The sequence below is a fragment of the Typopeltis vanoorti genome, chromosome 9, assembly GCF_054136105.1.
Source record: "Typopeltis vanoorti isolate ZY-2024b chromosome 9, IOZ_Tvanoo_1.0, whole genome shotgun sequence".
Lineage (NCBI taxonomy): Eukaryota > Metazoa > Arthropoda > Arachnida > Uropygi > Thelyphonidae > Typopeltis > Typopeltis vanoorti.
The window spans coordinates 101,707,431-101,725,220 of NC_143557.1; the positions used below are offsets into that span (position 1 = coordinate 101,707,431).

General features: G+C 35.1%; 1 protein-coding gene across 1 annotated transcript; it reads left to right on the forward strand.

Moving 5' to 3' along the window:
• The first annotated feature begins 506 nt into the window (after positions 1-506).
• Positions 507-10,357, forward strand: LOC150103319 (techylectin-5A-like). The gene is made up of 6 exons (XM_090398445.1): positions 507-629; positions 2,016-2,166; positions 5,337-5,497; positions 8,666-8,771; positions 8,936-9,100; positions 10,062-10,357. Exons 2-6 carry the CDS (start codon positions 2,016-2,018, stop codon positions 10,355-10,357), a joined length of 879 nt encoding a protein of 292 aa, XP_090254571.1. The 5' UTR covers positions 507-629.
• Positions 10,358-17,790: the final 7,433 nt, after the last annotated feature.

The following is a 17,790-nucleotide window of genomic DNA, read 5'->3' on the forward strand; positions in this document are numbered from 1 at the left end:
TGTGATTTTGAATAAATTATAATCACATATTGGTTCGTTGACAAGTGTCCCAGATGCAGTCAAATTCTGATGAGAGCCCTTTACTTTCATATGACAGTTTAATTAATCGTCAGCCATTTTTTGTTTTAATTTTTTTTGTTACTCCTAAAACTTCTTGGAAGTGGGCAAATTATTTAACAAATATTCTAAATTGCTTCTGAATCAATTGACAATCAAAGGGTAGTAGAAACGTTTTAGATCATTTCATGAAATCAGAGATACACCACAAAAAATCATTTTAGTCATAAACTGTTCTTCTTATCTTCTCGTAACTTGATCCATTTATGAAACTGTTTCCAATCCATCAACTCGCTTTCTTACTTAAAAATCTGTCAAAAAACACGACAAGTAACTTTGAAAACCACAACACTATTAATTATATGTCGTGTGTGGGTATGTATACTAGTATATATATATATATATATATATATATATATACTCACACACACAACACACACGCACACAAGTTCGCCTATGCAAGACACCATATATACATTTCGCAAAGTTTATATGACCATTTAGCTTGTCATACTAGTTATTTTATTGAATATATCAGCGTTTGTTCTCTAAATGCAGTTCTTTGTTTAAAGGTAGGTGAAAACTAAAATATTTTGTGTTTTTTAGTCGCTGAAATATGCAGCGACTAAAAAATACATCATATTTTAAAATGGTTTTTAAAATGAATGTACTTGAATTTGCTATTATTACGTTAATTTTTTTTTTGGCTAGATGGGCGAAGCAAGAATGCTTTTCATATTTTCTGTAATCTGTAGAGGACAATGTAAGGATAGCGTGTTATTGAGCTATGAGCTCTGATCAATGCAGGAGGGTAACAGCAAGAGCCGAGCATCAGTTAGAACTTCATTGGCTACAGTATTGCCATCCATTACCCTCCCTGGGTACAAATTTTAGTCGCCTCGTACGACATGCACGGGCAACAGTGGAGCTATTATTATCCCTGCGATCACACGGGGATATTTCTTTAATTATTAAAGTATACATTTATTATAGTAATGAATTATATTTCTGTAAAAGGTTCAGTAACTAATTTACAATTTAAATAAAATTTGTTTTATATCTTTAGGATTATTAATAGAAATATAAATTATTATTATTATTATTGTTATTATTATTGTCGGAGACCTCCACGGAGTCAAGGACTCATCGAGGGAGGCTATAAATCACCGAAACCAGCTATCATACCTTCCCTTAAATTCATATACACTAGATGCACTCACTACCCCCTAAGGACAAATTATTCCACTCACTCACTGCTCTCTGTGAGAAAAACTTATCTCTTATCCCTTTCTTGACTGTGAACAAACTTAACATCCAAGGATGCCCCGTGTTCTCTCCCCGGCCTTCCATATAACGAAACATTTTATCAGTTGACTCCCATTCAAAAGTTTATAGACCCTCTATCATACCACCGCTCTTTCTCCTGTTAACCAGAGTCTGCAATCCATATACTCACAATCTGTCCTCATCATCTAAATCCCATAATCCAGATATAATCTTTTAACTACTCTTCTTTGCACTCTTTCCAGAGTTTCTTTATCCCCCTTGGAACCCGTGAGACCAAATCTGCTCACAATAATCCAGGAGTGTTCTTATCAAAGCCTTATAAGGGGGCAAAATGACTTCAAAAATGATTTATTATTAAGGAATGTATATTTTTATTAAGAAAAATGTATTGAATTATCAAGATGAGGCTCTAAGTTATTACAACCCTTGTTTTCTGGATTTATCTCGGAGTTTATATAATGGAATGGTTAATGGAAGCAGTTTTAGTGCATCTTACGTGTCAGTTATATCATGTGTTATGATATGTTAAAAAAAAAAAAACTGTACCTAGATTTAAAATTAGTTTCAGTTGAAGTGCATTACATTCCATACTCAAAGTATACGAAATATTCAAGCGTAAGCGAATATCTACATTGCGTTTGAATTAATATTGAAAGGAATTAATTTTTCAGATGATTCAGCAAAGCGTTTGTCTCCTTATTTTGATGGTTTCTATTATGAGCTATGATGCTCGATGTTCTGATGACATAAAATGTGATATTTCTGACTCTCGCCAGAAATTCAACGAAGCTTTTAACTTGGTAAACAGTATACTTCTTAAAGGTAATAATTTCATTATTTTTTAATAAATATATATCTACTTTATATTGCTGTTTAAGGATTATTATTACTTATATTTCGCTTATGGTGTGCTTCTTTATTATGGTAAAACATTTTCTCATTAACAGAGTGAAAGAAGGGAAGATTAGCTTAAAAGCCAAACCAAAATTGACATAATGTTTGTGTTTCGGTAACTGACAATATCAGTGGCGGCTGAAAAGGGATACAAATTTTAATTTGGTTGGAGAAGTGATGGCAATCTCTGTTGATATTTCCACAGCGGTTGCCATCAGAATAAAAAAAAAAGAAGGAAAGTGTGTAGATGATATGAACAAGAAAGATATTAATAGTGAAGGAGAATTTGAAAGTAATGACAGTGAAAAGTGCAATCGTATAGGCAACAGAAGAGCTACCTGTCAGTTTTGAGAGCGGCTAAGGACAAAGTAGCGAATATATTAACAAAAATTTCTCAATTGATTTAGGCCTCGTTGCCCTGAGAATATCAGAAAACATTGTTTCAAAAGAAAACCAAAGAGGTGGGGGAACCAGAGACCAAAAAGCAAAGATAAGGAGTGGATTATGGAAAGAGTAAAAGAAATTCGTAAGGAAGTAGTCATCTGTTTTATTTGTTATAAGAAAGTGTTTGACTACGTTGATTATAACTGAGTAGAATATGATGAGGGTACATCTTTTGTAGCTCAGTCGGTATAGACGAAGCCCTTTGGTCGGAAAAACCTTGGTTCGATTCTCATCAATGTCGTGAGGACCGACCTTTATTTGGTCTCTTTCGACTAAAGGTGATTTAGTTGGTGTGATACGGAGATGTAGGGTTTTCTCCCAGAAACTCGCGGTTTACTTTCCCGAGAACACCAAACCGATCTCGTGAACACATGTTGCTACAGTCAAAAAATACACCTCCCCAATCGACAAGCCAGTTAGGGGGGGTTGATGCAAGTTGCATGTGGATGCGTGCTGCATTTGATGCGACTTAAAAAACTCGCATGAAACATTCTGTTTCTGACAAACAGAATTTACTGTCTGCAAAAATTGACCAAGCATTTAAGGATGGCTGTTTCTAACTGATATCGCACCCAACTCTGCGCAGAGAATTCAAGATGATCGGCATTTGAAGTCGTATGACTAAATGAAAAGTTCGTTTACAATGGTGTGAAGAACACCTTGAATTTCACTGGAAGACTGGAAAAAGGTCATATGGTGTGAAGAGTCACTGCACATCTGTTCTGTAACGATGGTAGATAGAGAGTTTGGCGGAGCCTCATGAATAAGCCAGTTTTCTTTGTAAACACAACTTAAAGTTCTGTAGGTGGTGTCATTGTGTGGGGTATGTTCTCTTGGTACAGAACCGATCTCCTGATATTACTGAAAAGTTTGGTATCCTCCAAGCAATTGAAGATTGTTGAAGATCAAGTCCGTTCGGCACTGTTTACGTTTTATCCAACAGGAGATGGTTGTTGTATGGACGATAATCCTCCTGTTCATCGCTCAAAAACTGTTCACCAGGGGTCACCACAAAGTCCGGTTCAGATCCGGGCTTTGTGATGACTGCCCACATTGTGAAAGTATTGAGGATATATCGCACATGTTAATAAAACATATGCGAGAGTAAAATCCTCTTACGTTAAATCTGAGCCAGTAAGCGGACTGTGTGGGGAAATTCTCGGTATGGTGTAGACGTAGATGCAATGTATACCAAACTGCAATGTTCTTATTCTGACTAAAGAAAGTCCTGCGTGGACTCAATAGGTCATTTCCTACGACGGTTTAAGTCCGACCACTAGAGAGGTGGCTTACAGCTAATTAATGCAACTGGGGCGCCACTCCTTGCTGCATCCCTTAAGGGCAGAATTTCTAACTAGAGTTAGTGCGTGTTTACGGATCGATTTGCCTGTTCTGGGGGAAGAAAACCCAGAGTTTCCGTATGTAAAAACTCCCAACCATCGTATCAGACCGGTTAACTCAACTTTCGCGAAAGAGATCAAATAAAGGTTCTTGATGTCACTGACAGGAATCGAACCCAGATCTTTCCGACCAAAGGGCTTCATCTATACTGACTGAGCTATGGAGGCTCAGTACCACCGTATTAAATACTAGTTTCTAATTCAGTGGCCGGTATATGTATCTTTTTAGTGATATTGTTTCAGTATTTGCAATGAATATGTTATAAGATTGATCGATTTTTATAAATATCTAACAGGAATTAAGAAGGATTTAAGAGAATCGACTGCTGTAGGGCTTCATTAGTTCTGCCATGAGGAAGAAGAGTAATCGAGGGAGATAAGACAGCAGTGGTTGAAAATTAAGATTTACAGTCTTAAAGCCATAAGACGTGATGGTCAATATGAAGATGAAATTGAAAGGATAGGATAACTATACAGTGTAGGGAGAATTTTGTTAAACTTAACAAAAATTGAGAGACAGAGATGTTAGTAAAGCTAGGTAATTTGGAATTTTTAAAGATCTTTACAAAGGCCCTCCTCGTATATGGATGCGAAAGCTGGATTATTAAGAATAAAGTCAGAAAATATTGAATTGTTGAATCATGAACGTGGAGGTGGCTGTAAGAATAACTGACAACACCAACGTTTGAGAGAACATGAATCCTGTCTGCTCCTTCGAAGCACTAATTGCAAAGCAGGAGTTAATGTCCTTTAGACATATGCAGATGTTTCGTAATTCTTTGATATTGTGAACTTGATATTTTAAATTAGATTTTATCTTGAAAATTATTTCTTTTGCTATTATTTATAATTTTTCTAAATGCCTTAACAGTGTCGACTTTGATAACAAACACGTTTCACAACTGTGATTAAACTAATAATATTATTGTTGACAAAGTTAGGTGTTTGAAATATGTTTCATAAATACATAACCGTTTTTTAAATCATGGTTAATTGATAATTTTTTCATGCAATAAATAATATTTTATAAAGTTTATTTTAATTTTTTAAGATAAGTTCACTCAAAATAATACATAATTTTTTTTGCATATTTCAAATCATTTTGAAATCATATATTGTGATTTAATCTCAATGCGTGTTCTATTTAGACATTTTCTAAAACATTCCTCCAAAACTCTTCTAATTTAAAAATGTTACTATTCATGTGTTATATAATTATTCAATGTTCTAACTGTCACTGCAAAATGCTCACAGCTGAAAGTCACGACCACTGGAAGCCAATCGACTGTGCAGAAATATACCAACAGGGTGAGACTAGCAGTGGGATCCACAAAATATGGCCAAAGAACAAAGCTATAACGGAGAACAGCTTCGACGTGTATTGTGATATGAACACCGATGGCGGAGGGTGGACGGTAAGTAAAATTGTTAGATATGTACATTCGAAATTCTGAAATAAAAAATAAAAATTAGAAAACGCTGTTTTGAATCCAAATTCTTATAATTTCAAACAAATTGTGATTTTAAATAATTTAATGTAGTCCTTACCGAAAAAGAAAAGAATCTTGTAATAGGATATACGTTGTAAGACCTGAGTTTCATTATATATATTTGTTTTGTCGGTTAAAACAGTTTTTAATCGAAATCATGAAAGAAATTTTCCAGGTTGTAGATTATCTCTTTAAACTTCGAAAGTGAACAGTGGGATTGTATAAAGACAATCAGTAGAGTGAGTGAATTGTCGAAAGGATCATCTTTATAATTTATTTATTTATTCTTATGACAAAGGAATACAGAACAGTTACAGGTCAATGTTCAGCCTGGAAAGCTGATCCAAGGTCTCCTCCGTCACCTTGTGGATGTCCTGTAGGTCACCACCTTGAAATTGGCGCCTTGGGCAGTTGTACACAATATGTGTAATCGTGTGTTCCACGGGAGAACAATTACAATAAGGGTGGTCTAACAGCCTCCATTTATGTAGTAGGTGGCTACATCTGCCCTGATTAGTTCTGAACCTGTTGATTGATGACCAAATCTTCCAACAAATCTTCCATTTGTTGGAAGATTGTTGGACCAGTATTCTCTCCACCTGTCAGGTGTTAATAGCAGCGCAGCTGAAGAGAGTTCATCCATGGACCAGAAAGGCTTTCATGACTTTATCCGAAGACTAGCTGAATTTATGAGATTCTGGTGCAGGGGCAGGAGTGGGTTGCTCATTGCTTTATTAAATTCTTTAATCGAGGCTTGTCTTCTCCGTATGTTTGGTGGACCAAGGTTAGATGAGACAGGTAGCCAGGAGAGCGGGGTGCTTATCACTGTCTCACTAATTGTGCGCATGGTAGGTTTTAGCTAGGTGCCTATAATGTTAGTGTGTGTGTGTGTGTGTGCACTTCTTTCCTAGAAAAAACAGGAGCACAATATTCTGCTGCAGAGAATGCGAGGGCTACTGCAGACGACCCAAGGACTTCTGCACCACATCCCCAGGTTGTTTCAGAAAGCCTTGAAATGATATGTTTCTCGTTTTAATTTTGTTGGACAGGTTGGTAGTGTGCCTTTTATAGGTTAGGCTTCTGTCCAGGCTCACTAAAAGTATTTCGGGTGAAGCTCGTGTTCTACCATTTTTCCACAGAAAGAAAGATTCATGTGTCGATTCGCCTTTGCATTGTTCAAGTGAAATACTGCGGACACAGTTTTTGTTGGATTTGGCTTCACGTTCCACTGCTTGAAGTACTCTTACAGGATGTTTAGGTCTGTGCTCAAGGTTGATTCCAGGTTGGCAAAGGAGGTAGATTGACGTATGATTGCTAGGTCGTCAGTTATATTTGTTTTCACAAGATCTTTATAATGAACTTGTGAAAACCTATTTAGCAATAATGACTGGGAAGTGCGTTCCACTTCGAACTTTTAAAGTATTCTTTCGAAACATCAGAATAAAAACAAAACAACAACAACAAAAAAACAGACTGCCTCATATGACAGATCCTTATGTTTTTGAAATAACGGACTGAACAGCAAAAAAAAAAAAAGATTTTCTTTTTTTTTATACTTTTGGATATCTATTCTCTGTTAAAAACACCATTTAAACAGCTGAAAGAAATTAAACCGTGCTGAACTCCAGATGGTTTTTTAAATAATTAAAATAATAAATAAGTGTACATCATTTGATTAAATCGAAAATGTATGTAATGTTTTTTTCTTTTCTTTTCTTTAGGAGATAAGATACGAAACCTTAGAAATTTGATTTCATGTAATGCCTGTTTGCTTCATGGTTTCATTAATTATTTCAAAATTAATCAGTCTCTTAATTCAAAATTATAGACTAATATGACTCGTTTGAGCAAGAAACGAAATCTATTCAATAGGCACATTTGACATTCATGAATGTCTTTCAAGTTTCTCGCTTATTTAAATTCCCAACGAAGAGGTCTTCGTTCTATAAGTGTATCGAGTCAGTTGCATTGTTCGTATCGATTTCACTGGGAACCCTATATAATTATCCTTGAAAAACTCAGAAATTCGGGTTTTTCATCCCGCGTACAGGCAAATCGGTCATCAGAACAGACGCATTTACAGACAAAAAGACTGTTGTTGGTGGGCGGTAGACAGCGCTGATTGTAGTAATGTGTAGTGAGCGAATTAGGTAATATTGGAGATTGAATGATGTGTTCAAGTAGAGTAGAGTGCCCTCTAGGGATGAATCCGTGGACTCCTTGGAGGTGTTATTATTATTATTATTATTTGACTAATCCTGTTATTTCAGGCTTTTCAGTTCAGTGACGCGTCCTGGTATTTCTTAAAAATCATCTGTTTGTGTTTATGTGAGTGTGTGAGTGTGAATTTCCTGTCCTACGACTATGCTAAACATGAGATCTATTAAGTGTCAGTCTTTTTCCAACACAGCAATCAAACCAAAAAGTAATAAGATACCGGTGTGATCTTCGGATAAGCTTAATAAAATCTCCGATCATGGAAGCTGGGACATACATCTCAACTGAGAACAATAAAAAAAAAAAGGAAAGAAACAAATCCATTAATTACAACTACAGCAGTTAAATACATTAAAGCGAAAATTGTATAGATTAATAGAATAGTAATAAAATAGATTAATACGTGTCGTAAATACAAGATTTATCATTAAAAAAATATCATTAATGTTTTTGTTTAATTGAAATAAAGTGTAGAAAACGAACTATATATGTCCTATCATTTTTACCAAGAAATACAACCAGTGCTAATTACTGATACCTTTATTATCAGTTCGGATTAGTAACTGAACTGTTAATAAAGCTGTTGTATATGAAGATCACAGGAAGTGATACAGTTAGGGAGTGGAAATCTTTATAAAGATTTCCACTCCTTAACTATATCACTTCTTGTGATCTTCATATACAACAGCTTTACTGTCGGCTGCTTAATTAGTGAAGCCTTTAGCCAGCTATCACTAATTGGCTACCAACGGAGATTGAACTGCCCACTCAGTCTTCAAAACTTAGTTAGGGCTAAAAGGGTCTCGCCTATTCCCTATATGGGAATAAAAATGCGTCAGCTAACCAACTAAAAAAAAGGCTAATTTTTATTTTTAGGTTATTCAAAGAAGAGGCGATTTTGGAAGAGAAAAAGATTACTTTTTTAAAGGATGGCAAGAGTACAAAGTTGGATTTGGAATTTTAGATCAAGATTTTTGGTTGGGTACGTATTAATAAATCAAATTAAAGTTATTAAAATTATCAATAATCCACCAGTAAGCTGCATACTAAAACTGATTTCTAAACTTCAAAGGTGTTATTTACTTAGTTTTTAATCCATTTTATATAAATAATCTTGAATTTTTCAAAAGATTTATTTTCTTGTAGGTAATGACAAAATTCATGCTGTTTCCTTCCAAAAGCCAAACTCCATCCGATTTGACATGAAAGATTTCACTGGACAGCATCGATATGCAGTTTATGACAACTTTTGGATTGACGATGAAGCAAACGATTATCGATTGCACGTTGATGGTTATAGAGGAAATGCAGGTATGAGTGAAAACATGAATGTATTCATTGAGAATGTAGAATTAATACAACAATTTTAGCACATTATCGTACAACTTCCTTTTTTGTTATTTATTCGATCACCTTTCACTACTGTATTAATGGCGTCTATTCCGTCATTTCTCTATTTGGTCGTATCCTATCTAAATAAGTTTTTGAAATGAATTTTTCTGAGTATGAAATGAAATTGGCTCTGCAAACTAAAGTCAACCTACAAGAATTCTATCGATACCGCACGTAAAAGAAAACATGATAGAATAACTCTTCTGATTGCAGATGGTGTGAAGTAAAAGCTGCCAAATGGTGTATGCAACATTGAGTTAACTGCGTCTTCCTCTGGAGGATCTCGGGACTATGAAGAGGAGGTTTTCCAGCTATTATACAAAATGAATAAGAATTCTGCAATAAGGAGTGATGCAATATCAGCATGTATGTTTAAAGCATATTCACTGCATCAACACACGTGGCCCAAACTCTAACCTTAATAGTGTCCACAACTCCTTCAGTCTACCAAACTCCCCTAATCATTCTGGTATAAACTCAAATCTCATCTCCCTCCAGCACATTTATCGCAACCTTCCATACTACTCACTCTTTAACAGGTTCACTCTTTAACACCTATGTGGATGATGATGAGGCCGAATGAACTACTTCCACTTCTGTCTGTCCCCGGAGAGTGCAAACAATTCTGCCTAGTTTGGTGTCGCTTGTTGTGATTTGGTTTTCTGGTTCTCTTTTATTTTGTCTATCCATCTAATTCTGGGACTTCCTTTGGATCTTTTACCTTCCATCATTGTATTCAAGATTTTAGATGGTAGTCTTTCTGTTCCCAATCTGGTCACATGGCCAAACCATCGTAGCCTTCTTTCTTGGATTTTGTTTATTATATTACAAAGCCAATAACACGAAGTACATAACTGACAACATTGTTTTTTCTTTTCAGGAGATTCCTTCGCGAAAGCTCACAGTGGCCAGCGTTTTAGCACCAAGGACAAAGATAATGACGTTTATGAAAAAAACTGTGCTGAGATATATAAAGGAGGCTGGTGGTATGGTGGCTGCCATGAATCGAATCTTAATGGGATGTATCTGAGAGGGAATCATAGCGAGAACGCCATAGGTGTAAACTGGCATGCCTGGATGGGTCATAAATATTCTCTTGCTAGTACGGAAATGAAGCTAAGACCGTTGAACTTTCTTGTATCATCTTCAAAAAAGAAAGAACGTACGCCAATGTAAACAACTCCATAACTGATGCAGTCAGTTTGGATACGACGATTTCTCCTTTGACAACGTACTTTGTGTCTGTTTGAAGAATCAGTTCCGAAACAAGTTGGATGCACTGGCACCTTCTCAATGTTAGTACTTGTAAATGTTATTCATATTTGTAACTATACTATTTTAATGCTTATATTTCATGTATGTATATATTGTTCTATTTGAAGAATGAAAATAAAATTATAATAAAATTGTAATGAAAACTAATGGTGATATAATTCATTTTCTCAATACCTAAGTATTCTGTACGGCAGAAAGCAATAAATAAAATAAAAATGTCATTCATTTGAGGTTTAGTGATACACATAACGGCCAATGAATTAGCAACCTTTATGCAGATATACGTAAACGTCACTTACGTAGCGTATATGCAAAATACATGGGTCACTCATCCCAACGTATTCTAGGCAACTATTGACGAATGCAGATGGCCCAGTAATCGTCAATAGTGTTGATCGCTATGGGAAAAACAAAGCATCTTCTCCAGTTCGATAAAGGGCATATGGTGGGTCGGTGCCCTAATGGAGAAAGGGAGTGTGATTAGCCCTAACTAACTTTAAAGCTGATTTCTACTCTTAGTGGTCCTTACAGCTGACCGAAGTTAGTCATTGATTTTCGGAAGCATCCAACATGAATATGCGGCATTCAATTACACCATCGCGTGGTGAATAACGCTGCATATTATTGTATGAAGTATTCCAAATGAATTCTACAGTCGATTTTTATTAAGGTCGAAGTTAAAATTACCAATTTCAAGGAAGTGCAGTCCTACTCGTCTGTGCCAATGGTTGACCGACTCTAGAACCGGATGAGAAAAGGTTTAGAAAAAGTTCTTGTTGACGACTGGAAACAGATAGCCTACTTCTCTTTGAAACGCATGCGTTTCAAATGTGAGTCGGCTATCTTTTGTCAGATAGAGATCAGAATATTTTCTTCCAAAAAATGTGATAGTTGTACTCGTGGAAAAGGGAAATATATGCTTGATGTTATCGATGAACATCCAGAAACGATTCGATTCCAAGGTACTTTTTTTATCGTGGTGCCTAACTGAATTATCTTAACATACTGGAATGAAGGGATTCATGCACGGAGGTGCTAAAGCATCGCCTCTACAGTTCAGTAGATATTGAGGATTCACCTCCACAGGGAGGAACTTGGTCCGAATATATATTAGCCATAATATATAATATATGTCTATATAATAATATTTACTGAATAAAGAAATTTATTTATGAAAGAATAATTTAAAAATAAATAAATAAAAGATTTAATTTTATTAAAAAGTTCTGGAAATCAATAATTCGATATAATTAAATTAATATAAATAATATAGTATCTGGGATTCCTTTGTCTTGAGGAAGAATGAACAAGAATACATCATATAAGGAAGATGTCAAGAAGAATATGTATATATGAAACCAAATAATATGTGTCTACATAATATTTATTAACTAATTAATTATTTTTTAAAGAATAATATGAAAATCATTAAACAAATCATTAAACATTAAACAAAAATTTAATTTAATTTTTCATTAAATATGAAAATATTTAATGAAAAATCATTAAATATGAAAATCATTAAACAATTTATTACATTTAATAAATGTAATAAATTTAACATTTATTAAAAAAATCTACAAACCACAGATCTGAACTCTACTGAGATTAATATAAATAACATAGCATCTAGGATTACTCGGACATCAAGAACAATGCCGAGGGAAGGTTTAGCATGGTCATAGTACTTGCATCTGATTGTACAAGACTGAGGTTAGGCTTGATTATCAGTTGTAGTCAATCAAGTTTGGCAGATGCCAGACAGTGATTCTGTTCAGCACTGATTAGTTGCCAGCTACTTGAACAGTGATCTCTTTTAGGCCACTGGCTAGTTTGCAGGTACAGGACGGTGGCTTTATAAAGGTCACCTAACTGTTATAAAGGCCAACTGCCCAAGAATAAATGTACCCAGATTTTGTTTATAATGCATAATATATATATGGCTATTTCATGGTCATTTTTATATACGCAAGATATTTTTAAAAAATGTTTTTAAAGAAATTATATTCTGTTATAATAATATAATATGATATAATACATTCATGTCAAGAAAGCGCGTCTTCAGAATTATAAATTTTAGCTGCTCAAATAAGTAAGAACCATTCGATACTTGCAGTTCATCCAAGGAGAGGGTTTTGAAATTGGTACTGATCACTTTCAAAGGATGGCAATTAAAACCAGAACACTTCCATATCGGTCTATAGATTCTGAGCATCTATTTCTCAGAAATAGATGCTCAGAATTAATTTTATACTCTAATTCTTATATATATATATATATATATATATGTGTGTGTGTGTGTGTGTGTGTGTGTGTGTGTGTGTGAGAATTAGAGTATAAGATGTAATATATAATATAAGAATTAATTATAAAATTATAAGATAAGATATAAAAAAAAATCAGCTAACGCCTTTTTATTCCCGTATACGGGGAGTAGGCGAGGCCATTAACCCTATCTAACTTTCGGAGACTGAGTGGGCAGTTCAATCTCCACTGGAACCAATCAGAGATAGATGGCCCAAGGCTATCACTAATTAAGCAGTACACAGTGAAGAGAGACGGCTCAAATGTGCCGCCATCTCGTGGTCCCTAACCCTAACACAATATATTTTAATGTCTGAAATAATGTGGGTTCTACTGTCGATTTTCATGAGTTTACGGGACGAAAAACCCGAGTTTCCTCCCGGGAACTCGGGTTTTTCGTCTAGAAGTTTCGTCTTTCGTCTTGTTTAGAATTTGTTTAATTCTAAACAAATTTTCCGGGAGGAAAAACCCGCTTGCCCGTGCCAGAGATCGACTAACTCGGGAACCGGTCGAAAAAAGGCTTAGAAAAACTCCTCCTCTAGTCGCCGACTAGACTCGAAACCAAGTCTTCCTTCGTGCGGCCAAGCGCCATATCCACTGAGCTACACAGGTTAAGATAAGATATAATATAAGAATTATATATATGTGTGTGTGTGTGTGTGTGTACGTCGAATAAAACACTTAATTGATTATTTTGCATTGGTTAATTTCTCATTTTATACTTTAATTCTAAACAAATTTTCAATATCGTTATAAAAATTTATGTATTCTCTAATCAGCTTTCTGTATGTGTTCATGTTGGTCGCATTTCGTATTAAGTGAAATAAGCCATTAAAGATTTTTGGAGCCAAATAGATATAGTGTTTGCGTATTATTTCTTTTTTGTGCTTTTGGAATTAAATATTTTTAACTCGGTTTTCTGCAGACTTATCTTGTCTAATGCCTACCTACCAATTATCAGCCTTTAGGAAGAGTAGTATCCTGTAAATATATAATTGTCTAAGTGGGAAGATATTTATTAGGGTATATTTAGCGTTCGCTGTAATGCCTCCATATTAACTTCTAGTTAAAATGCGTATTAATTTGTTTTCTAAATAGATTAGTGGTCTCAGTGCGGTGTGATATGTTCCTTCCCGGCTTAGTATAAATTATTGTTTAGCAGTCCGATTCCAGGCGAAATATAATTTTAAATATGATTCTTGAAATTTCACAGATATGAATCTTTTTAAAAAGAAGACACGATATAGCACAAATCTTACTTTGTTGCACACTTCGGCAATATGCGGTTTCCAGCTTAACCTGCTGTCAATTGTTAATCCTAAATTGGTTATAGTATTCAAATTTCCAATTTCCGTGCAGTTACAATTTAGATTACGTTTGCCATTCCAGTTATCTAGGAATATACGGATGAAAAAAATTGGAAAATTGATTTTGCTAACAGCTGTTTTTCTGAGGTTAAAAATGATAAATTTTGTTTTGTTTTTCAGCATTAAGAGTAAGTTTATTCATATGAAACCAGTTTGTCTCTGTTTTCAGATATGTGCTGACCATATTTTTCATTTCACTTACAGAATTTGCAGTGAAGATCAATGCAGTGTCATCGGCAAAGTTCACCTCACTTGATAACTGCAGGTCACAGAAGTCGTTGATGTAAGCACAGAACCTTGATGGAACACCGCAATTTAGCTGCATGAAATTACTATAGCTTCTGTTAATTTTTACTGCTTGTGATCTGGACGTTAACTGACTTTTAAACCAAGCATGAGCACAGCCTCTAATTCCCATAGCTTTTTTTTTAAATAACATATCATGGGATACTGTGTCAAAAGCTTTCTGGATGTCTAGAAAAATTGTTCAATTTAGTTTGTGTTGGACGTTTGATGAATAAATCAATTTTGTGAATTTAAGTGTGTGCTCAGTACTTAGTTTATTATTATTATTATTATTATTATTATTATTATTATTATTATTATTACATAACACTTCAGGAAGTCCACAGACTCCTCGAGGGATCCCACCCACTCTACAGCTCTCCGTCTCCACCATCTACTAACCGCAACTACATTCATCATCTACATCCGCGCTATCTACCTCCGACCATCACCACCATTATTTTCACAAATAATCACATGTATTTATAATTATTTATAATCCCATGCTGATTCTTAGAGAAGAATTTTTTTAATAAAAAAATAGTAATCTATATTTGACTAATTTCTATAATTTGTTTGGAAAAAACTGGAAGTAGAGAGAGAGATTGGTCTATAATTATTGAGATAGGTTTCGTATCCTTTTTTAAATAAATTGGTATTATCACAGCTTTCCTATATTCTGTTGGAAACATGCCGTCGTCACTGATAAATTGAAGATAGTCGCCATAGAATCTATCAAATATTTCTGGCACTCCTGCACAATGTTGACATTAAGTCTCATTATAAATATTGTTGATTTCTTTCTCACAACTCTCTTTTCTAGAATGGAATTAGAGAGTTACTAAGTTAACAAAGTTAATAAGTTAGAAAAAGAGAGTTATTAAGTTAATAAGCCTTTCGGCTTATTAACTTAGTAACTCTCTTTTCTTTTAAGAGTGCAATTCACTGATGAAGTATTAGGCATATTGAAAAGATTTTCATCGGCAGAAATAATGATTAAACTTTTCTGCTAAAGTCCTTGCACTGTTTAAATATGCAGTATATGTTGGTTTTTATCATTAGTATGTCTTGGAAGTATTGGTTCTCTTTTTTTTTTGCAAGGTGTAATATTTACGAATTTACATTGTTTTTTTGTTTGTCAGTACCGCTACCTTCACATTTCAAAAAATTAATACGGTAATATTCGTATTTTCCTTCTTTCAATTCATAACTTACCTGGTTCCTACAGTGTCGAAAGCTTTGCTCGTGGTATTCATTATGAGGATATTTTTCGTGCTTTTTCTAATTGTGTTCTATTTCAGTAATTAATAAATTGATGAATTCGGAGTAAGCATCGTCAACATTGGGTTCAGATTTTACCCGTTTACAAGACTTAAACCAAATTACTTAAATTATGTTTTAGCACGCTGTAGTTTATTCCATGGACGCTGACATCTTTTATGCTTGTAGATACTGAACTGTTGAAATATTTTAAAGATTATCGGAAGGAGATCCGTGATTGACTGTTTTAAACTGCTGTCTGAATTTTATTTGTACTTTCCCTCGTCGGGACGTATTACTAAAAAGCAATGCATGGCTAATAAATCAATCTAATTGAGAGAATGACTTCAGTCATATAGCAAATCAGTATTTATGTCGCCAATTATGATAACATTATCATAATCGATGCCATGCAGAATGCTGTCCAGTTCTTGTGTAAATATAAGACGTGTGTCAGGGAGACCTACAAATAGCCAGTATTTGTAGATCTGCCAAATCTCTACAATCTAATATTAACTATTGAAATAGGGATGACACATTTGAATCCATAAGGAGGGATGCTTTTCCATTGCAATGTAGTATAAAAGAAACTCCTTATGCAATTAAAAGTGAGTAACGAGTAATATATAAAATTTGTCATTCTCCCAGTTTAGTAAAGATGATTTTAGTCTTACATTTTATATTAAGTGGTCCATGCAGGCAGGCAGCAGGCGGCACATGTAAAGGTAAATAAATAAATGTATAAAATAGTATATAACAATAAAAACACATATACAAAAGCAGTATATATATGTACACGCATCGAAAGAAGTCAACCGACGCCATAGTGTGAGGATCAAACAGCCATGGCGCCCATCTTAATAAGATGCAGGAATTTATTTCCCTGCGATGAGTGCAGAAATCGTACGGGACATATTTTCCACAACGTCGATAGCAATCAATGAGAATTTTTGATCATTCCTTCTTTAGGCATCTAATGAGATCCTGGACTCTTGCAGGTTGGACGTTCCTTGACCTCACCCTATGCTCCAGTTAATCCTCCCTCTAGTATGGTTGAGATCAGGAGTCTGTTGCAGCAGCCTTATGACACGATGCATTGTCTTGCTAAAACAGTGGTCATTTTCGTAGAAACGCTACAAATTTGGAAGGATTGCATTGCCAAAAATGTTCATATATCTCTCGAAGGTTAATCTTCGTGGCACCACAAACAGAGATTCGGGAATAAACCAGGAACAATAGAACTGTATCATCACAGCGCCATTTCCGAATTTCATAGTTGAAGTTACGCACTCTGGTAAGAGACGTTCATCAGACATCCACCAAACCCACATCCGTCCATCTCTTCGTTAGAGGGTGTAGCGTGATTGGTCGCTCCATAACACAGTTTCCCAAACTTCCACGTCTCGTTGTACATGCTCTTAGCACCAGCAAAGACGACGCTACATGTTGGTCGGATATTGTGAAGCTTGAATATCGCAGTCCTACCTTGGACATCCATGTTGTGAGCCTTTGGTTCTCAATCTTCTTGTGCAGATTCGTTTTTCGATAGATTCCCGAAACTCTGTATTAACCTATCGGCCGACAATGTTTTTACATATTTTATCTTTCATAACACCGTACAATCACATTCGCTGTGTGATGCGTTTCCTACTGCTGGTAGCACTTTTATCTTAATATAGTATTACTCTGATTGTTGACATGAGATCTCCCAACTTTTCAAACATTCGCCGAAAAAATAGGCTTGCATCATGGCATCTTATCACAACGTCCGTCAAACTCCGTCAGTACCCTTCTCCCAGCCCTTTCACCGGCACTCATTTCTGCTGACTTGCGAACATCATATTCTTCCACTTTATACTGGCTACAAACACGTGACTCGTTATTGCACGATGCACCTTTACATGGGGTGTCCGTTGATTTCTTTCTAAGTAGTGTATATTTTATGTCTTAGCAACTATAGAACGTTGTGGTTGTACTTTCATACTATGAAATGATCATGCACTAAAAACAAAAGCATGAACATAAGCACACTTTTTGTTGTCGTTACTGTTTTGTGGTATTAAGGCTATTGATCAGTAAGCCTATTAACTGGGTGGGTTCTTCTGCCCAGTTTGCTGG

Bases quoted from the DNA above. Each gene is read 5' to 3' on its own strand.
- LOC150103319 (XM_090398445.1), top strand. From the start codon at position 2,016: ATGATTCAGCAAAGCGTTTGTCTCCTTATTTTGATGGTTTCTATTATG. The intron at 2,167-5,336 runs GTAATAATTTCA...AAATGCTCACAG, and splicing joins AAACAGTATACTTCTTAAAG to CTGAAAGTCACGACCACTGG. The intron at 5,498-8,665 runs GTAAGTAAAATT...TTTTATTTTTAG, and splicing joins CCGATGGCGGAGGGTGGACG to GTTATTCAAAGAAGAGGCGA.